This window comes from Athene noctua, chromosome 3 (assembly GCF_965140245.1).
Source record: "Athene noctua chromosome 3, bAthNoc1.hap1.1, whole genome shotgun sequence".
NCBI classification, from domain to species: Eukaryota; Metazoa; Chordata; class Aves; order Strigiformes; family Strigidae; genus Athene; species Athene noctua.
This window is the reverse complement of record NC_134039.1, coordinates 30,346,204-30,367,771: the sequence shown is the minus strand read 5'-3', so window position 1 is coordinate 30,367,771 and position 21,568 is coordinate 30,346,204. Positions and strand designations below refer to the sequence as shown.

General features: G+C 47.2%; 2 protein-coding genes and 1 long non-coding RNA gene across 3 annotated transcripts; 1 reads left to right on the top strand and 2 right to left on the bottom strand.

The window, feature by feature from the left end:
- The first annotated feature begins 333 nt into the window (after positions 1-333).
- On the top strand, positions 334-3,288 carry LOC141958541 (uncharacterized). The gene is made up of 4 exons (XR_012633288.1): positions 334-724; positions 952-1,099; positions 1,209-1,445; positions 2,818-3,288. It is a non-coding gene; the product is annotated as an uncharacterized LOC141958541 (long non-coding RNA).
- A 2,796-nt stretch (positions 3,289-6,084) lies between these two features.
- MIEF1 (mitochondrial elongation factor 1) lies at positions 6,085-15,593 on the bottom strand. The gene is made up of 5 exons (XM_074902519.1): positions 15,470-15,593; positions 14,149-14,297; positions 13,812-13,992; positions 11,547-11,809; positions 6,085-10,444 (listed from the first exon to the last, which is right to left on the bottom strand). The coding sequence occupies exons 2-5, from the start codon at positions 14,290-14,292 to the stop codon at positions 9,638-9,640; spliced, it is 1,395 nt and encodes a 464-aa protein (XP_074758620.1). The 5' UTR covers positions 14,293-14,297; positions 15,470-15,593; the 3' UTR covers positions 6,085-9,637.
- Positions 15,594-15,638: 45 nt separating this feature from the next.
- Positions 15,639-16,340, bottom strand: MIURF (mitochondrial elongation factor 1 upstream open reading frame). Its single transcript, XM_074902520.1, has 2 exons — positions 16,225-16,340; positions 15,639-15,886 (listed from the first exon to the last, which is right to left on the bottom strand). The coding sequence occupies exon 2, from the start codon at positions 15,858-15,860 to the stop codon at positions 15,648-15,650; it is 213 nt and encodes a 70-aa protein (XP_074758621.1). The 5' UTR covers positions 15,861-15,886; positions 16,225-16,340; the 3' UTR covers positions 15,639-15,647.
- Positions 16,341-21,568: the final 5,228 nt, after the last annotated feature.

Genomic DNA, 21,568 nt, shown 5'->3' with positions numbered 1-21,568 from the left:
TGAGCAAAGCATTTCTAGAGACCAGCAGGAATTTTTCCTGGAGACAGAGTGCCGAGGGAAACACAACAGAGGAATGAGGCAAAGCAGCGAGACGTTTTGAGCAGTTTTGAGGGAGAATTACCTACAGCCTCTACAGCACAGGCTAATTTGCAGTGCTTCATTGCTTCTCTGCTCATGTGGCACAAACAGGTATCTTTTCTGCCAGATTCTCATCGTAAACTCTTTAGGGATTGCTTTATAGACGTTCCATTTTAAAACTAGATTGAAAAGCAAATGCATGTGATTAAAAATCAGGCTGTGAGGTATTAGCGTCCATCTTTTATTACATGCAAACAGAAAATAAGTTAGCCATATGCTCTGCCTCGTTTGTTTTGGACTAGTACACCAAATGGAATCTCTAATAAATCATTCATTGGTTACCAATCCCCTCACTGTCTTCTGTTTCCATCCTATTATGTAAATATCACTGACAATTGAAATGAGACTAATAAAAAAAAGGATTAAATCTGCAACTTACAATTGCAACTTACAGTTCAATTATTTTAGACAGGTACAGAAACAATCGTGGCTGTCCACCTACATTTTTCTTACTGAACAAACGTGGGCGTGCCAAGCACATGCTGATAGCAAAATACGGCTCTCTAGAGGCTTAGTTACTCAGAATCAGCCAGGCTGTGGCCAGCTGCCACAAGTGAAAACACTCTGGAAATCTGGTAAGAGGGAGGTGAGTTTTAACTTGTAGCTTGCCCAAGCATGAAGTTCCTGAGCAAAGGTACAGCTAGTTGAAAATGATGTTTAGCAAAAAATATGTGTGAAGGGGGGGGGGGGGGGGGTAGTGCTGATGACTTTTGTTCAGACCATCAGGGGATTTTTTTGTTTTCTCATTGTGCAGCCTTGTTTTATGATGATGCAAGAACTCGGGGGTCAAGAATAATCCCTTTTGTGTTTTAGCACATGTGGGAGCAGTTTAGCACACAAAGAAAAGCCTTCCAGTTGTCCAAGCGATAGAAGAACAGAAATGTATCTCACAGCAACTGTTCTTCACCGGGCTGTAGTTAAGTGGCCCCTGCTGCAGACTGAATTCAGTGCCTATCAAAATGTATGTATCTGTACATTATCGTTATCTGCTGGAGTCATACACGTGGCACATGCCTTGTGCCTGCCTGTGCAAAAGGATGGAGAATGGTAATGCACACTCCTTTTTCTAGCAGCGCAAAGTTAGCAAGAGCTGCGGCCTGACTAGCAGGTATGGATTATGAGACTGCAGCATCTCAGTCAGCCACAGTGAGTGAGTTAACAGCCCATTGCCACTTCAGTGGAATTCTTTCACTGTCTCAGTGTCCCTTAGACTTGTCATCGTGAGGACTCCTTGCTGTATCAGTCCAACAGCAATTACGCTGCTCTCCTGAACCTGGCATCTAAACTAGCAGCTTTGCCTGTAGCAGGTGAGTTAATTCAGCCTCTGTTCAGTGAGGGAGAATGCACAGTGAAAGGCTGGTAATACCAGACTATGCTCTGTGTGCTCCATCTGGGGATTTGTTTTTAACTTCACGTAACTTCAGAGTGGCTTGATAAGGCCAGGAAGAGAGACTGTGAATGGGTATACCCTATTAATGAAATAGAGCAGAATCCTGGGGATATCTTGTGTGCATGTGAGATCTCTTTGTCTCTGATGCTGGCAGGCAGCTTCAGCAGGAATAGTGACAAACAGGTAGTTCAGATGAGGCCCTGAAACTCATTTGGGGATAAATTACCATTGAGGCTGTAGCTCACCAGGTCCCTAGGGAGGAACACTGCAGACATTATTCAGTAATATTTCTCCACTCTTCGTAGGCAGCAGCTGCTTAGTGGATGGAATTTACTAGCAGACTTTGATCTGTTTTAATATCTACTTGTTTACAGAAGAGGGGAGAGAAATTCCTGGTGGATGTTGACGCAGTTGTGGTATCACTGAATGTATAGCTTTTTCCTGAAAGAGTGTAATTTTCCCTCCTAAGGCCTCTGTGTTAGATTTGGCAAACAGTGTCAGAAAGAAGATTCTTTCAGAAGACTTTAAGACTGCTCTGCTCCCTGCACTTATGCATGGGCTCGTGGGTGGTCTCAGTAGAGCCTCCTCAGATGTGTTACAGGGGGTCTGGCCATGGACAAGCTTTGTAATAGTCCTCAAAGAAGACTTTGTGGCCAAAGTATCGTACTGAGTAGGTGCTGTGGCTTCTCAATCCACTGCCCTTCTTGGTGCTTGGTGAGGGAGGTCTGGAGTTCTCTTAACAGGAGTTTTCTGTGCTTGACTGCTGAGAGCTGGTTTGAGACTAAAGCCAGATCTGCCTGAGGAACCAGCCATGGCACCCACCTCTGTTGGGGAGGTACTGCTGCCCTGCTCTTTTGGCAGTCAGAGGGCAATACTGTTGAGGCTTTGTCCTGGGATTGAGATGACGGTAGACATCTCCTCTGGGTCTGAGGCAACGTAGGCAATGTTCAGAAAGGTAACATTTGAGCCATTCTCCTTAGTCGTGCAGTCTCATTGAGACTGATTTGGATGCTGAGCACTTACCAGAAATATAGGTCTCCCCTAGGCAGGGCATGCTCAGTCTGACCACAAAAGGGTGAAGTCTGTCCCAGACCACAAGGCTCGAGAGTCCAGTCCACTAGTGACACCAAGCATCTTCCTTTACAATGCAAAGTGATTGACTGCAGATGAATCACTCTTCTTTTTATTAACTTTCTCATCTTACATGAGAAAGAAACTACAAAAATTTAAAAAAAAGAAAAAAAAGAGGAGAAAAGTTCCTAATCTAAATCACTATCTCTTTGTTCAAGAAAATGCACTGGACTAGATTCTTTCTACAGTCTCTCTCATGGCCACAGGCAGTGATTCAGAAAAGAGAAGGTTTGTGCCTTGGTCATGCGCTTGCCTTGGCAAAAAACAACCTCGAATGCCAAGAAGCTGGGAGCCCTGCCAACATGCTCTCTAACAAGCAACGTGGGAGCTGCAGCTCTGTGGCCTGTGGGATTACTGTGTCTTGTATACTTTTGCTTCAGCATATCTCAGGCCCTCTGACAGCATATCACCACTGCTATAAACAACCAGGAGTTTAATATAATTCAGATTATATTATCTATGTAAGTGGCAGTAGCTATTATGTCTAAGGCTCTAACTATACTCTGTGCTAAATAAATTAAAGAATTTGAAGGCAAAAATGTCTCTTTGCCATACTGCTTCCAAGAATGATTGCTTCTTGCCTTTCAGAGGGGGTAAGGAGCCTGCCAGGGCATTATGAGTTTTGAAGTAATGTCTGTCATGGGACAGGAAAAGAGCCAGCACAGTCCATCATTTGCCATCTATGCCCTTATGTCTGTTGCCTGTTAGGTCTCTGTCCTTTGCAATGCTGAGCAGAATGAGACAAGAATCTTACAGGACTGGGACGATTGTAATCGGATGTCTGATGGGACAGTATATCACCCCTGTGCTTCTGTGGAACAGTGACAATTTTACCACAGTGAGAAGCAGGGGAAGGGTTGGGCTTGCACTGAACCAAGAGAACTGTTGCCTAAAAAAAGAAAATCAAAACAAGCAAGCAACTTTTGCACATTATTTGTATGGAGAAGGCTTTTCATGAAGAATGTGGTTAGAATTGACATATATATATATTTCCCCTGAGAAGCTTAGCACTGAATGGACAGATCAAAGAGCTACTTAGCCACTGGAGCCAGGGAAATTGAACCAGGGCAGCAAAATAAAAATCAGTCTGACTTTTAGTGTGTTTAAAGTGTTTTTGTTCAGAACTGACTTTTGCATGAGTACTTAGGAAAGCTTAAGATCATGAAGTTTGAGTTCCATGAGCCAAACTCTGTCTCCCACTCTCCGCTATTCATAAGATGACAAGAACACCTTCTATGAACAGAATGATTTCAGATCTTCCCTGCCTTACTTGTTGCTCTAACCACATTCTTTTGCTTTACCATTTGCAAGATTATTCCACAGGATCACATACTATAAAGATATTATTAGCCTGCTCACTACAACATTTCTGTGACTGCTGTCTTGGAGTATGCTAGTAAAACTTTTACACCGTGCTATCCAGGATTGTGTAGGGGACACACTTGTTACATGAGAAGTATTTTTAAGAAGGTAATGACTCTTTAAAAATAGAAAGGAAGAAAAGAAAAAAGGGAGAGGGAGTTTATAAAATAATCCCTTAGATTATAAACATAGATCATAACTCAGCCTGGCAAGGATAAAGGTAGAGTCCAGATACCTCAAACAGTTCTCCCAAGTGTCTAGACTGCAGCAGTCCTCCTAGGGCTGGAAGCCAATAATGGGTTTCACTGGTAGGAGGGAGAATCTCCCATTTCTTCCTTGCTGCATCTCTGAGTAAAGCCCAGCATTTCAAGATCCAGTTCGAGATTCAGTGAGCCATGCTGAAGCCACTGAATCATATGTAGTGTGGGTAGCAGGCCAATATATTTTATCTTCTTTGGAAGAGAAAATCCTTATTTGGAAGAGGCTCCTATTTTTTCTGAGACTAAATTTAAAAAGCCACAGCTGTTTACAGCTTTTCTCTCTTGAGTTTAGAATATTAAAATAAACCTTAAAAAACACAGAGGTGATTAAGTATTTGTGGAAAGAAAGAAACATTCATCATACAGTTCAACACTTTAGCATGATAATCTCAAATTTGGGGTACAGTCACCCTCTCTCCCCCTGCCTAAGATTAGCTACAGAATAGTCAGGCTGGAATTTATGTAATTTTAAAAATTAAGAGATGCAAAAATAAATAAAATGTAAACTCAGCTACATTAATTTCCAGGACAGGACTGTGGTTATACAACAAAGTATGCAAAACACTTTGCTTTTTCCAAAATTCACTGTCCTCCTAAACTGTTTGTTCCTTAGGCTAAGAACAAAGAGATGCTGGGTCTTTGCAGCCTGGAGAACCATTTATGCTCCTCTTCTTTGTAGCAACTTTTTCCATACTTGGAATAATTATCATAACTCCTCTCAATTATTTCTTTTCTACATTAAACAAACCTGTATCTTTTGATCTTTCGTCCCTATTCATGTCAGGACAGCTTTTATGCAAAGGTGCAAACCGCTGCATACATTAAACACGTATCGAAAGCTCTACGCTTTCCAGGGGCATTAACCTGAGGGGGTAATACCTGGCACAGATTCCACAAAGCAGCTCATTTTAGCTGTTCCCATAAGACCGTATGATGTGAAATGTGCTTGATCTCTGATCTGTTCCTACCACAGAACAGATTAAAGGAAAAACACAAACCAAAACAACACAGGCAAGGAGTATCAGAGGAAAAAAAAAAAAAATAAGAGACATAGACTGCCTTTGTATCATAACATATCCTCTAAAATAGTTAAATGTTAATTGCCAAGTCCTCATTAAAACAAGTCTCACAAGACAATGTTGTCACCATAGCACATCTCAATTATGAAGCCTGGGATCCATCAAAAGCAACGTCACTTCATGCTTTACTTGACATCCAGCACTTCCACTGCGCCTTCCCAAGCGGGCACATAAGACTGGATCTTACTGCAAAGAGCTTCAATACACCAGACACAGTGCCCTGACACAGCGGCTTCCTCACTGCCGCAAGGCTGATGCTTGGATAAGAGAGGAGTGCGTTTGCAGGGGAGAGGATTAGCACACAGAAACCAACATGTGACTGAGCAAGGGTGGGGAAGTCTGCACAGGAAAGTTTAATATTAAGAGGCATGGAAGCTTGTGAAGTTTGTGGAGCCATACGAAAAGCAGGTGCCTGCCTGGGCACGCAGGCTATCAGAGAAAGGATAGGAGGCAGAGTGCCATAATTATCTTGTGACTGGTGCAAATGTTGCCAAGAGCCAGCATACTGCAGTACCAAGCTGATTGCTCTCTCCAGACAAATTGCAGAGTACTGAGCACCCAGAGCCACAAAGGGAAAGCAAGTAAATCAGCAAGGGGCTGTCAGTCCCTAAGCACCCGTGTGGTGCAGAGTTGTATCAGCATAAAGGTGATGCTCTGAGACAAAAGCAGAGAGACACTCCTTTGTTTATAAACACACTAGAGACAAACAGGTTACTGTAGAAAGTATTTTTATTTCAGAATTTCACTCACTCTGTCACAGACCATGCACTGAAGACTTCCCCCCTTTGCAAATCCACAGCCTACAGGCCTGGAAGAGATGGGGCATCATTTCACTTCTCACTGTGAGTACCCACATGCTAAGAGTGAGGGCCCTGATGACAGCTCACCAGAAGGCAGAAAGCAGCCTCTTGTTTCCATAATTGTTTTTAAACACAGGAAAAGAAATCCATCAGACCTGAAGGATTAGCGGTGGAGCTCAGCAGCAGTGAAACCTCCAGCTGAGCAAGTTGGTCCTTGTCCTGTGGTTACAGGGAACAAAACAACAATCTCCTGGGAAACTCACGTGAGCTAAGCTACAGCAGAACACACCAAGGCATTCTTGGAGCCCAGGCAGCAACCAACCAAACACATGCTCTGGGCATCTTACAATCAATGTCTCTGAGCTGCTCTGCCAGAAAGGTGGCCAGGAGCTGCCCTTTTCACATTCAACTTTAGGTCCTCCTGCTCTGGGCTACAGCTCTCACTAGGAAGGAGCCTACATATAAGACTGCCCTCCAGGCTGTATGTCACCACACATACTGCATTTAATACCGAAAGGTGCCGGTTGGAAAGACTCTGCAACAGTCTGTTTGACCCACAGGGCGGGTACAACATTCGTGTAAGTTTCCTGCATACTAACCCTACTCCTTCCTTGTCTCTGTTGCCCTTATGCATGACCTTGCTCCTGAAATACTCCTAGTTGCAGTGTCTCCATGACCCATTACGTCTTTGGCCTTTGCTGAGACTGCCACTGCCAGGGCAGCTGTTGCTCACTGTGGTGGCTGCCTGAAGGAAGTGAGCATTTGCCCCCTAAGAACAGGCTTGCGGCTAGCTCAGAGGGGAAAAAACTGAGATGAAAAAATGATGCAAGTGATTCAAGTGAAGTAAGAGTCAAGTCTCCAGAAAAGGTCAAAAGGTAGCTTCAGTCTCCATTTGATACACAAATTGAGCTCAATAGCAGCAAGAAATGGCCATAAAATATTAATTAATTAGGTTGCCAGGAAGATGTAAAAGCATTCATATAAAAAAATTCTCTACAGAGATATGTATGTGGTAACTGTTCTCGAGCCAGCTCCCAGCAGCTTCCTCCTGATTATGTCTTGCCTTTTTTGTTTCTATAGTTTTAATCATTTCAAACCACGTTGTAGCTCAATTCTGTGTGAAGACCATGGTATTGGAGTCAGCACCAAGTGAGAGGTGAGATCACACTGAAGAAATTAACTCAGGGGGAACTCCTGACAACCCAGATATTTTAATATTTTTGTTGACCTTCAAGTAATTAAAGGGGAATTTCCCCCAGGAACCTATAGGCTCCAAGTCTCATCTGTCTGCTTTTAGGGTAGGAAGGCTGACATCAGAAAGGCAGCGGAGGGCAGGGAAAGGGATAGGGGAAAAAATCTGGGAACCAGAGTGAAGAGCAATCAACAGCTGACCAACACATGACTGCTGCAAAACTTGCAAAACACAAAATCATACAAACAGAATTTCTGTTAACCTTTTATAGACTACAGACTTTATATACACACACAAACTTCAAAGTATGCATCTGGCAGTCTAGAAAATACCAGTACCCTAAGGATTAAATAATTTAAAATGCAATGTTGTGTTATCACTGTATACAGAATACTATCTGACACATTGGCTAAAATGGACAGATTGTCTGAGAAAGATGCTCCCTCCCTCATCTCACCAGCACTGCCTCTAAAAAGAAAACAAGGGCTAAAGACTCCTCTGTGGTTCCATTCCTGAAACTCACCTTGAAACTTCTCTGTCAAAGGAAGGAGAGGGGAAGTCCTGAGAGGAAGGGAGGAGAAAAAGATTCTTGCTCCCTCCAAACTCTGCTGCTGCAGTGCCCCTCTCCATTGGCTAGGGAAGCTAGACAGCAAAGGTGCTAAAACTGGGAAAAGGCAAGTATGTTTCCATAACAATACCTATGCTGGACACAGCTTGAGACTCAGAAGGACACCCTTCCTCCCCCTTTTTGAAGGCAGAAGGCCAGAAGGCTTAATGCAGATTGTAGAGTCTACAGTGCAGCAGCTGCTCCCCAAAACCCATACTGCAGTCCAGCAGCAGATGGGACAGCAGCCATCAACAGGAGTGGGCAGAACAGCATTACCAACAGGTCCAAACAGACAGAATGGGAAGGTGTGCCCTCACCAGCTTTCCAAGAGTTTGTAAACCAGGAGCACTGGAAAGTCAGCACATGAGAATGAGGAAGGGGACAAACAGCCTCAGTTCTGAGGTGGCTGGGGAGGGGACTAAAACACACACTGAGAGCAGATGGCAAAGCCAACACATCTCTAAATGCCAGCTCTGCATATGTACCCTAATATCAGTGTATGGGACAAAACCTGGCTGATGACACCAGTTCAGTCCTATCACCTTCAGAGACAAGTGGTGAGAATCTGGCTTACGTGTGCTTATTACAAAGTCCTCTGAGGCTTGCAATCTTGCATCCACCTCCTATAAACCAGAACAGCTATAAGCTCTTGGGGAAAAGATTAAAAAAAATAATTAAAAATCCATGTTCCCATGTGTGTCTCCCACCCCTCCCCCAGAATCAGCTTCTCTTCCTCTAGGCCAGAGACATCTAAGGAGCCACCCTGTTCTCCATTCCCAGGGCCATTCTCACCAGTAACACCCAGCAGATCTGGCCAGGCAGGAATGGCAAGCCCTGCTCCTTCAGCCTCATCACACAGGCAGACCACAAAGGTTTCTTCCTCCCCTATGACAGCTTCAGTGAGAATTGAGAGACTTCTCACTGAACTGAGAGAATTCAGTGAGAAGCTCCATAGTGGAGGTTGTGCTGCAGCAGACTGGACAAGCCTCAAGCCTTACTCCTGAACCCAGCTTGCAAAGGATGAGAAGGGTCTGTAGAAGCAGGAACCATGGGCATGGCCACTCTCCTATGCCAAGCTCTACAGCCCTAATACTGCCAGTGTAATCAATTATTTGCTCAAAAATACAAAAAATAACCCTATCCAAAACATCTCAGTCTGCCCTGCATGACTGGGTCAAAGGGACCAGGGAAAAAAAAAAAAAAAAAAAAAAGACACAGTGTAGTACAGCAGAGAAAAAGAAACATAGGGCAAAGTCAGACTGGAGGAAATGAAGGACCTCAATGCAAGTCTGCTAAAATCATCACTGGATTCACCAGCTCAGTTCCATCTTCTTCAGACCAAAACAGACTCACTGCAGTAAGTGTACTACAGGAGAAAGAAGTGCATAGTTTGGCTTTATTTTTGGTAGACACTTAAACATCCACAGAATTTATGGGAATATCTTAGGGCTGCAATTTTAGCCTCTTTTTCCTAGCCAATTGGTACTTGCTGGGACAGAGATAATGGAAATGGACCTGTAGCACCAAAAAATTCAGTGGGAGCACCAACTCCACAGCAGAAAATAATAATGAACCAAAAGGAGACAGAGAGAGAGGAAGAAGTGGAGGAGGCATATCTCGCAGTAATCCAAGTCCACCTTGGCTAAACCCTCTCAGTATTTCCCTAGGTAAGGCCTCATTACGTCTGCAGCAAGACCTCTGGCTCTGACAGAGAGCTGTAGAGGGTATAGCCCAACTCATCCACTTCTTCAGGGGTGAGCTCTGAAAACAAGTTCACCTTGGGGTTCAGAGCACTAGGGAGGACACCTGCCTCCAAATAGCGGATCAACCCCTTCAGCGCCTGCAAGAAGCGATCAGCCAGCATGTCCTGGGACCAGTCGGACTCTTCCTGGGATAGGTGTAGGATGACATTGGTGAGCTGGCTGGCAGTGAGGTGACCCAGGGCTGGGTTTGACTTGCATACTGCTTTAAAGATCTTCAGGCACAAGCAGCGGCAGCCAGAATCACACTGGTCCAGGGCCCGGAGGCGAGCTGTTTCTGCTGGCCGCAGGCTGAGTCGCCACAAATTGTCATTCTGGGCCAATCGATGGGGTTTGGCCACAAGGATGATGTCACCCAGTGTCAGGGATGGTAGGAAGTCAATAAAAAGATGCCGTTCTGGATCATACTGGACTTCCAGCGTCAAATCTGCTGGGGGAGCTGCTGGACGGATCACATAATCCAAAAGGGTCCCAATTGCTGGCCAGTTGATGGAGCCAGCTACAACTTTCTCAAAGGTGTCTGCTACAGCTTTGGGGGAAAGGTAACCTCCCACCACACAGCGGTCCCAGTAGCTGCTCCCACGGGGAAAGTATTCTGGGTTTTCCCGACGCACCAAGTAGAAGCCAGGAATGTTCATGATAGTGTCCTCCCCAGGGATACACGACCACAGGTTCTGCTCCAGCATCAGAGGCACAATGAGCTGGATGTGGTCAGCTGTCACTACCTTTCACAAGAGAGAAAAGTTGGTAAGAACAGGCTTTCTCTCTCCACACTCAGTTTTATTCATCACCTTTAGATAGCCTTCCGTTCAAAGGAACTTGGAATAAGGATTCAGCTGTCTCACTCTGCATGGGATTCACAGCCTCCCTTTGTCAAAAAACATTCTGAAGAACTATTTCCCATCATCAGTGGGATAACTCCAAGGTATAACCCAAGTTAGGGCTTATGTGTTATGTACTGTTTAGAGACTTTTAATTACTTCAGGACCTGACATGGACTGCATATAGATGAATCATTATGCCTCCTGTTGTTTGAAGTCCACTCCTTGGATGTGAGATGGAGCTGACCCAGGGCACAACACCACCACATGATAACTTAAAACAGGAGGCAGAGTATTAAGTTTCTTGACAAGCTTAAATTGCTATGGTTTAATTATCCCATGTTATAACTACGTACTGCCCTCAGCCACATTGTTTGGAAAAAGGTCATCAAAGATCCCTTTTCACCAATGTGATTAAGACCCCAGATCTACGTTTCACTGGATACTTGACACTCCATTCCAGAGCTCTGACTCAAACAAAAAGCGTGCCTCTGAATCACTCACTATAGCCATGGGCATCTTGCCATCAGGGAGATATGCAGCAGGGACTGCTGTCCAATCCAGGTCTGTCATGCATTAAAAAAAAAAAAAAGAGTAGGGAAGACCTACATGAATACACTGGAGTTCTAAGGGAATATCATGTATTTGGAAGGATTTAGAAGGAGATAGAAGGAATATAGAGAAAACAGAGGTCTATGGGAGAAACAGCAATAAAAAACACAGCTAAAGGGAGAGATGGAGGGGAAGGAAAGAAGGGCTGAGATAATCCAGAGAAATAAAACAGCAAAAAGCAAATGCTTTGCAGACAATACCAGAGGAGCCTGGTCATGCCTGTTCCAACAGTACTGCAAAAATCAACACCTGGCTCCACAGTGGGAAAGGCAACACCAGGAGCCTTATTAAAGAGAAATGTTGTGCTGAGCCAGCACTGCCACAGGAAAGCCTGAAATGGCCCTGCCTAGTCAGCCTTCTGAAAAATGACCCATCACGCAGCCCCAGGAATTACCTGCAGATCATCATACAGGCTGCCACTGAGGTACATGTCACGCAGGGGCATGTCCGGCAGCTTGGCACGTAGGAAGCTGCGCAGCTCAGCACAGATATCCACAGCTGCTTGCTTGGCCCGGGCCTGCTCATCTGCTGGGATAGCTACCTTCCTCCGATAATAAGCAAAGAGCTTTTCTTGCAGAGACAGACGAAGGCGGGATTTTTTCAGCTCCACTTGACTCCTCTTGGCAGATGGCCTGGGTTTTGTGGGTCGGAAAAAGTCTGCAAGACAGAAGGGCAACTGTTGATCGTCTGCAGTGTTTCACTGTGAAGTGATCCACAGAAGAAAATCTGCATCGCAGAAGTGCAGCCTCCTAAGTCTCAAAAGCTTTCAGTAGACATTTTGCATGCTCTACACAGACACCAGTCAAAAAGGAGGTGCTGAGAAACTTCAAAAGATACTACTATGAGCAACAAAGCAGATGAAAACAAGGTATTAGATTTGAAATTTAGCCAAGACTAATACCGTTTACCAGGAAGTAATTTTAATGGCTACATGGGCAGTACCTCAGTTCAATGTAATCAAAGATTCAGCACTGTTACCAGTTCAGAAGCTTTCAATATGATACCAGACCAGTGGATAAAACACTCTTGAACAACCAACACGACCTCATTAAGTTTTTAACATTATAATGGATTTTTACAAATTATCAGCAAACCCCAGTCCTGACTAGGTTATGAGAGCAGAGATCATGCTACCTGGAAATGAAACAGTTGTTAGGAATCTGATCAACACTTACCAGGATGGCAATATCTTGGGGCCAGCAGAGCTCAGGCAATCATAGCCCCACTGAAAATTCCCCTCAGAGTTTCACTGGCCGAAGAACAGAAAGCACACTCTTAGGCACAATACAGCAATACAGTGCTTTATGCTGCCAACTGCATTATTAAGCAATGTCTAACCTGCACAGATTCTTGAAGCCCCTTTTTTTCTGACTGGTTTCCTAAAGAAATAAGCCAATGCTTCCCATCTATATTTCAGACTTCTCAATATGGACCAAGAGTTTCAGAAGTTATCAATGAGAAATAAGGAAGAATAACAGATCTAAGAGATCTGTGGAAGGGCTGTGGTATGTAATGGGTGCAGGAGAAAGCCCCAAGTCAGTGGCCCCATTAAGGCAATCAGCTGTTGCACATTTGTGTGACAAGAGGCATTTGGCCACGCAGCACATGCAGAATGGCTGATGAAGCTGGACACAGACCCATCTCGCCCAACCTCAGCCGCTGCAGTCTTGTGTCCCACTGGGGTCTTCTGGAAAGATTTCAGGTTTTGTGTGAAAGGGAAATAGCCAGCAAAACCACAGGGAACCAGACTTCATTGCCTGTTCTTGAAAAAAAATGTAGTTTTCCATCTTACATTTTAATTTATTTTTAAGTCAAGAATGCAAGATGCCATCATCAATGGTTTTATTTCTCAATCTTCATCTTTGGGGACTCCAGTCAAATGATCCAGACCCCATTTAAACAGAGATGTCTAGTTATTTAATGTTTCCTCAGCAGAAAATCCACTGCCATCCTGAAGCTGACTTTCTTGCAGAGAATCTGGAAATTAGTTAAAAGCTTGATCCTGATTTTTATTTTAAATCTCCAAGTGTAAATCTCCTCAAGTGGCCAGGGATAGAAAGTAAAAATCAGTGAGAAAAAACAACCAAATATAACAAACACCGAGGGACTCTAAATAACTTCTTATCCCATTTAGAAAGAAGAGTGCAGGTCACTTTTTACAGCCTGATGAAGACTAACTCAGTGATAAGTAGCCCTAAAGAAGCAAACAGCATTACAGAAATTATGAGGAAAATGGTAGGAATAATACAGGAAATACTTTTATAAATTACTATTCATAATTTGAATATTCTCCTCTTAAAAAGACAAAAACAAACTGGAATGGTCAAAAAAAGGCAAAGAGCTTGAAAGGAACGGAATGGCTTTTTATGGGGCAAGATTGCACAGGTAAGTATCCAGCTTGAAAGAGAAAAGACTGAGGGAGAAAAAAGCTTAAGACCATGAAGTCATGAGAGGAATGAAGAATGAAAATAGATGACTATTATTCACTAGTTCCTGATCCAACCTCTAATTCTTGAAGTTACCAGTAGACCTGCTTAAAAAACCCCTATCAAAATCCTGGGCTAGACAGAGTATTCTCTTTCCCGTATTCCTTTAAATGAATACAGAGTTTATGGGCCTGGATGATTCTGTAATGCAGGAGTATCACCCTGCTCCTTACCCATGTCTGTGGCCGAAGAATCAGTAGGAAGGGTCTGCAGAGAGCGGCTGAGGTTAGTCTTCATGTCCTGGGTCAGTAAACGTGAGGAGCCACCCAACCAATTTGGCTCTTCCCAGCTTCTCTTTCCCGACTGGCTCAAGCGAGTGGGGCTGCTGGGAGCACTGATTGCCCGGTCGTACATCTAAAGCAACATCACCAGGCACAGTTTGAGTTGTTAAGGGACCAGCATTTGCATTTTACCCAGCCTACTGCCAGCGTCCTGGGTCTTTTTGTTTCCCACTCCTTTCCAGGGCCCCCATGCTCAGGTCCCACCCCACCGTCCTGCACGCTCACTCACCCGTTTGACGGCCAGTGTGGCGATGCCCAGCATAGCTGCTCCACCCACGCCCAGCACAAGCCGGGCATTGGACAGCACAAAGTCAATGGCTGTGCCGATGCCGTTGTCATCTTTTTTCCCTTTGCGCTGCCCAGCGCCTGCCATCTCACCTGGAAGGAGCAGGAGCATTACACAAATGGGTCAAAACTTGCAACTCTAACGGTTCACTCCCTTCTCCTCCACCCCATCCTCGGGGCTCTTGGGGTCTTAGCACAGAGCTGTAAGAACGGACCACCTAACCCTGCAGCCTCTTTAATCATCTTCCTTTGAGGAGCTGCTTATTCCCAGGCATGCCAGAACAATACTGACCAAGATCTGCAATGACAACATTTCTTTGCTTCCAGCTCCATTCATGACCTGAAGAAAACCCCAGATTTAATGTGGGGCTTCTAATCATTGATGCAGGTTTAACTGTGCAATCATCTAATGCTTTTTAAAAAAGAAAGTAAGATTTACTTCAGCAATATTCTGCAAGAAAATCCTGTATATTATTACGATAAAACTCTATGACCATTCAGGTCTTCTTTTAATTTCTGTTTCTCAACCAAAGCATGGCTTTTTTAATGCCAATTTATTTTCCCATTCTCAATCTAATGCATGCAATTTTGCTCACAGAGGTGGCAATGCAGATACTTGTCTGTTAACAAATCAGAATCTTCCTAAGAGTTGACAGGCAGTCTCGGCATCCACTCAGACTCATTTCTGAACAATGGCTGGTCCCAGATACTTCAAAAGACACCCAAGAACCAACAATAGAGACCACAATGTACCACAAAGAGAACAGCTCCCTTGCTTTCACTGGACATTTATGCCTGCCCTCAAGGCTAGCGGGTTTCACTCTCATACAAGTCATGTATAGCAAGAATATTAGTATTTTCTTGCACGTGTACTTTAGTTTTCCCCAATTCCCATTTAACCTGATCTTGATATTTAAATGTAAAGAGTCTCCCTGGCCACCTACATGTGTAAAACACACTTTGCCACTACTGTACCCATAGATGGATCCTCACTGAACCTACATGAAAACACCAGGAAACTCTTCCAACCTGACTCAAAATCTGTTTCCTAAGTCAGTTTCAAAGGTTCAGAGCCTACTTGACTTGGGTGGTTTAAAACTGTCCTTTGGTTTTCTGCAACCAAGCTGAAACCTCAGGAGGAATGTTCCTGCCTTGATGAACCAAGAATCCCATCACTCTTCATTCTCAGAATAAAACCACACTTTCACAAAGCTAACTGTAATAGTAGCATTAAGAACATTGTTATATCGTTGTAAACGACCTACCTGTGACCTAATGCATTTGTAAAGAGAACAGGAGAGCCCTCCTGGTGTGGCTGTGGAAGCACCTTCCAGGCTTCTTCAAGACAGTGGTGGGCAAGGAACATTAAATCATCTCCTTTGGTTGGCGAGGAGATTTTGGAAGAAAGAGGGAAGTGGGGCCAAAAGGAGCTACAGGGAATCTTTAAACCAGGCCCCCAAGTTTGCTCTGTAGGAAAGCTTGCCCTTTCTCCAACTGCCTTTCTTTGTCCTCTAGCTGCTGCAGCCCCCGGTTTTTGCGGAACTCGCGGCGGATGAAAGCAAGGTAGAAATCCCGGTCAGTGTAGCGCAGCCCACGGCCCTGGCGCAGCAGGGCCCGATAGAGGGTCAGGACAGCCTCCCGAGACCACGCTGCCATGGGGGACGGATGCGTGGACGGGCGACCTAGACAGAAGTGACAAAGTGCGGGATCCGAGTCAGCTTTTCTCTCCCCGAGGGACGCACCGGCCGTTAACTCCCCCTCCATGCAAGGCCCCACAGACCGCCGCCCCCCGCGTCCCGGGAAGGGACGGGACAGCCTCTCTACCAGCGCACAGGGAATAACGGGCTCTCTAAGGGCACCAGGCCGCACGCCCTGGTGCGAGGGAATCGGCAGGCCCCGTGACTTGGCCCTTTCCGTGGGGGGCCGCCCCAGGGCCGCTCGCACCACCCGCTCCCCGCCGGGGTCCCGAGCTGGGGTTGAGCCCGCGGAGGCTCACGGGGACCGGCCGAATCACACTCACCGGAGTGGAAAAGGGAAGGCGCTCCGCGTCCCTCACAACAACCACTTCCCTTCGGCGGACGCCGCCGCCTCCCTCCCGGCACTACTCCCGGGGTCACTCAGCAACATGGCCGGCCCGCTTCCGGGTCGTGACCCCTGTCGCGGCCAATCATAGAGCGAGCTCGCTGGGGCTCAAACCGTCCCTTCGGTGAAGGACTTCCGGCCGGCGCGCGCCCCAGCAGCGGGGGCGGCGGCGCAGCGCTCTCTCCCCCTGCCGGCGGGGCGGGGCGCCGCGCCCGCCGCCCTATGGCGAGCGGGAGGGGCCGCTCCGCCCCGCCCCGCTCCGCTCCGCCCCGCCCCGCCCCGCCCCGCTCCGCTCCGCCCCGCTCCGCCCCGCTCCGCCCCGCCCCGCTCCGCTCCGCCCCGCTCCGCCCCGCCCCGCTCCGCTCCGCCCCGCTCCGCTCCGCCCCGCTCCGCCCCGCTCCGCTCCGCCCCGCCCCGCTCCGCCCCTCTCCGCTCCGCCCGCCCGCGCCGGGAGGCTGCCCCCTGCCGGCGGGAGGGGCACTGTCGCCCCCCGTTGCGCCCAGCTGGGACGGGGCGGGCTGGGCCAAGTGCTGCTCTGGTTTGAGGAGGCCGGGCCCTGCACGGGGTGACAGCTTCCTCAGCGGGGATGTCTGCGGGGAAGAGGCCGGGGACACCCTGAAAGGCCATGGGGTAGGGCTGAGGGGAGCAGGAGACAGGTGGGACCCCCATGGTGTGGCCTGAAGGGACCCGGGCTGGGCCTGGACAGCCCAGGGTGGAGCAGCTGCTTCCCACCTTGGCTTGAGCTGTCACTGTGGCAGAGACAGGAGCCTCCTCTTCCCCCTTAGACCTGCAGCTGCCCTCGAGGCCGGGGTGGGCACCCATGCTGAATCCGCCTAGGAACACCAGGCTTGTTCCACCATTGACAGTCTCATTAGCAGCCTGGGCTTCATGTGCTGTGGTGAAACAGGCAGGGTTGTAGGCCTCAGCAGCTCCATGTGCCTGCAAGCGTGCTTCCTGCAGCCCAGAACAGCTGGAGCACTTATAGGTGTTTCCTTTAGTCATTCTGGCTTTGACAGGCCTAAATGCCATTAAATGTCTTTGTATGAGAAAGGGACAGTTCAGCATGCTGCATCGAGTCAACATCCACAGCACAGGCTGTCACAGTTGTCTCTGGCTGTATGTGCTGGCTGCCTAGGGTAATGTGGGGGTAGAGAAGGTTTCTTCAGAGTAGACTGAGAGCAGTGGCTTAATGCTGTCTGTCTAAAGGTAACTGACTACCCTGATGCTTTTTACAGAATAACTTGTCAAATTCAAGTGCCTTATCTTTATTTCCAAGGAAACCTAAAGCCTGGTCTGGAAGTCCCAAGTGCTCTGGGAGAAGGGCAGTAGCTGCCAGCCTCTCTGGAGTCTGTCTGAGGAGATGGAAGGAGCCTCCCAAAATCAGGACCTTCCACCCCTCTGTCCAGGTGCAAATCCCTCTTTCCCATTCTCACCTTCTTTACTATATGCCTACTTTGGGGAGTAATTATTCCTCCTTAAGCCATCTCCTCCTCCCCAGATCCTACCAAAATGTAAAACATAACTGCATATGCTGTGCCTCCCCTGGGGGAGAGAGTGAGAAAAAGAGCAAACTGTGTGTGACAGAGGAGAGCCACATCACTTCATGCACTTCCCAGTGACACCAGATATGAGAGCGTTAGAATTCAACAGGAAGAAAACCAGAAGCTCTGGACCAGCTCTCTCCATGCCAATCTCCTCTTGTTCATTTCCCTTCTGAGAAAAACAACCCCAATCATTTCAATCTTTCTTTATGAGCAAGTTGGACATGCCCCTAATCAGCCCTTTCTGAGAAAGGCTGACTTGAACCGCAAACAGTATTCCCAGAGAGGCCATGCTAGTGATTTACATAATAGTATTATCATATTTTCCATATTATTCTCCCCTTCTTCCTTCTGCATACTGGTATTTTGTGTGTGCTTTTTTTTTAACCTGCAGCTACTCACAGAGCTAGGGTTTGTGTGACATCCAGATCCTTTCTTGAGTTGCTAGAGACCGTCTGGAGCTTTGTAATTCTTACATGCAATTTGTTTTATTCTTTTCTATCTTTGCACATGCTCAGTTAAACCTTGGCAAATGCATGGCGTTGCCCATTTGCCACATTTGCATTTTACTTACAGTCCTTTCTGATCTCCTCAAGAGTCAATAGCTTTGAGTCATCTCTTAAAAATGTTTGGTATAGTGCTCATCTTTGTTTCCAGATCATCAGTTCATACACTGAGCTCTCCAGGACCTTGGAGGCAGCATTTGTATTCTCTACCCTTAACCTTCTGCCAGAATGAAAATCGATCTTTGAACCTTCCTCCCGGCTTCTTGCCTCCTCCTTGCATTCTGATCCACAGAAATACTTCACTTCTCACAACAGGGCTCTGTCACCTCTGGACAGGTGCGCTGATGAGCCCAGTCCCTGAAACGCTCAAGTCAGGATCAAAACTTGTGCAGCTACATGCAGCAAACCCCTGATGTGCTATGAATGGGATCTGCCGGATCGGGCTGCACAACGACCCTGCTGCCCTCCTGCCATGGCAGCCAAGGACTGCAGGACTCCATAAACACCCCCTCCCCAGCCTGCCCCCCCTTGGGTTGTGCCTGTTTTAGTGTTTCTTTCTGTTTTTTCCCTCTCGGGCTGGCCGCCAGCTCACGGGCCCCTCACCAGCAGCTGCGTGTGCGTGTTGTGAACTCCTCTGGCCACCGTGCCTCCCAACTGCGCCAGCCCCTCCAGGGAGGCCACTTGCTGTGTCCACTGCCTGCTCCCCACGCCCACACCATGCAGGCAGGGGTATTCATTCATTCAGCCTGCCCCTTCTGTCTTGCAAAGACGCTGCAAGCGCAGTGGCAGAGCAACACGTGACCAACGCCATTCCAGCTGCTGTGTGAGTCCAGGTCCTCTGGTGACCTGCCGGGGTCTGTAAACTTGAACTCTGCCTTGAGACAGTGACGCAACATCCTCTCTCCAGTGTTTCCCAACCTGGCTGGGTCCTCTGATGACCCACTGCATGCGGCCACACCAGTGGGGACCCACCCCGCACCCCCAAAGACTTGTGCTCCTCTGATGGGATTGCCTGCAGAGCCCTGTTGCCTTGTGGCTTCTTTGCCCATGGACCCACTGTGAATGGGGTGGCCTCTATGACTCCAGACTTGCGTCCCTGAAAGAAAGGGAATTTACTTGCTCCAACGGGGTGAGGTGCAGGCAGAGAGGAGAGAGAACCTTAGCTTGTGCCTGGAGAACAATAACAGCCTTTGTTTTCCCAAATGACTAAGTGAGCTTGTGAAATATCAAAAGCAACATGGGTGATGGGGCACAATAACCCATGTTGTTACCCAGGATAAGGCACAGACATCCCCTGTCCCCCACCTCCCCGGGAGTCTTTGGAGCTGCCACTCCTCTGTCAGTCTTCTCATGGTTGCAGCCCGTCCTCCCGCTCAGGCGGCCACTGCCGCAGGCTCTGATGGCCACTAAAAGCAGCAAACTGCTGCCTCTGAGCCTGGCCTGCAGACACTGCTCCTGGGAGTCAAGCACTGACCCCAGGGCTTCCCATCACCCATTTTGAAAGGGCAGGACCATTCCCAGCCAGGCAAACATCCCTGTACTGCCCACCACCAGCCAGCAAACTTTCCCTGGGCATCAAGGAGTGACCCACAGAGTTGCAAGTGGCACCTTGGAGGGGCTCTGTAGGGTCAGGAAAAAACCTTGCACTTGGTAACTGAAGGCTGGCCTCTCACAGGAGCCAGAAAACAATACCAGAACACAAGAGGGAAGATGGGTAGTGAGCCACCAATGCCATCTGAGCTTGGGCTTAATATCCTTAGTATCTTCTAGTAAATGGATCTTGCAAGAGGTGTTTTGGCAGTCTAACTCCATTCAGCAGCTTTCTCTTTCATTGCAGCCCTGTTTATTTTTCTTGAGCAATCACAAGGAATAATGCCATTTGGGCTCCTGCTCTCTGGCTGCAATAAGCCAGGAGGGGCAGAGGGCCAAGGGTGGCGCAGATGGCTTCTTTCCCTGAACCCCCAGTAGCTTTGATGTTGAGCACACATGGGAAGGAACACAGGTGCTGAGGGAGGAGAGACGGCAGGTACTCAGCTGCCTTTCAAAGGGCACTCCTGATTCCAGATTTTAGTAACAGAGAGTAACTACCCACTCCAGGGAGCCACACTCAGGGTATGTTTTTGCCAGGGGTCAAGACATGAAAGGTTCCCAGCCCTGCTGCTGCTGAAGTGGGACTTTTCAGCTCCCCATCCCTGCAGCCCAGGGGGCTGCAAACACTGGTAGCGGCAAGCGGTCTCTTGTGAGATGCAGAGCTGCTGCCACTGTGAGGGTCTGCACCAACGGTCACTGAGGAAGCTCAGTTTTATTACCTAACAAATTGAAAATGCTGCTGTGGTATTTTTGCAATTGGTCTGTGCACATCTTCATTCTGTGTTTCTTCAGCCAAATTTCCCTGTGGCTGAGTTTGTTGGGGACTTTTTTTTTAATTCTCTGGCTAGTAAGATTCCCCCCCCCCTTTTTCACTTTGCACCAACTGCATACTACAGAAGGTTTCCAGAGCCATTCAGAGACCCTGCTTTTGTGAGGGCTGTTATCCTTGCAATTTTGCATCACTCTAACAGCCCCGTGGGCTTTCTGCAGAAGAGTCTGCAGAGAGCTGAGAGCTTGCAGCTGGTGACACCAGCCCTCTCTGAGCAGGGCTGCACTCATTGACCCCAGGCTTTTTGTACTCCTCTACCTACTGCATGTTGCTGTGAGGTCCTCCCAGCATGAACATGGGATTTTGGTCTGTGTAAAGGACATCTGGACTCACAGCATCATGTGGGATTTGGTCCCATATATATATATATATACACAACCTGAGAAGGGCAGAGCTGCTATATCCTGCTGCTTCTCTTCTTTTTCTAGGCGAAGGCACTCATTGCACATCTTGTCCCATTAAGTCACAGGTCCTTAGATAGATTTATTTCTGTCCCATTTGGGGAAATATGTCTGGTTCTGGTTTTGCAGTAGTTTGACATTCACTTCTGGGTAACAGTTTGAGTCAAATGCTTTAAAAACACTGGGAACCAAACAGAAGTGGGTAGATGTTTTCTACATTCTTTTATTTTTGCGTGTGTGCCTGGTTCTTAGTAAGTGTCTGAGAAGGAAAAAAAAGATATGACTGATGAGTTGTTCTCTCCCTTTGGAAAAGGTCCAGATAGGGCTAAAATGCCAGGAAAGAGTTTGCTGCATAGAGGCAAGCTTATAATATTTAATTTTATACATTCTCTGAGTAACATATTTTCTTTGAGAT

Coding starts and splice junctions, on each gene's coding strand:
- MIURF (XM_074902520.1), bottom strand. CDS start 15,860: ATGGCAGCGTGGTCTCGGGAGGCTGTCCTGACCCTCTATCGGGCCCTG.
- MIEF1 (XM_074902519.1), bottom strand. CDS start 14,292: ATGGCAGGCGCTGGGCAGCGCAAAGGGAAAAAAGATGACAACGGCATC. Junction 11,810..13,811: donor TTCTTCGGCCACAGACATGG/GTAAGGAGCAGG, acceptor TCTGTCTTGCAG/ACTTTTTCCGACCCACAAAA. Junction 10,445..11,546: donor GCCTGTATGATGATCTGCAG/GTAATTCCTGGG, acceptor CTCTTGTGAAAG/GTAGTGACAGCTGACCACAT.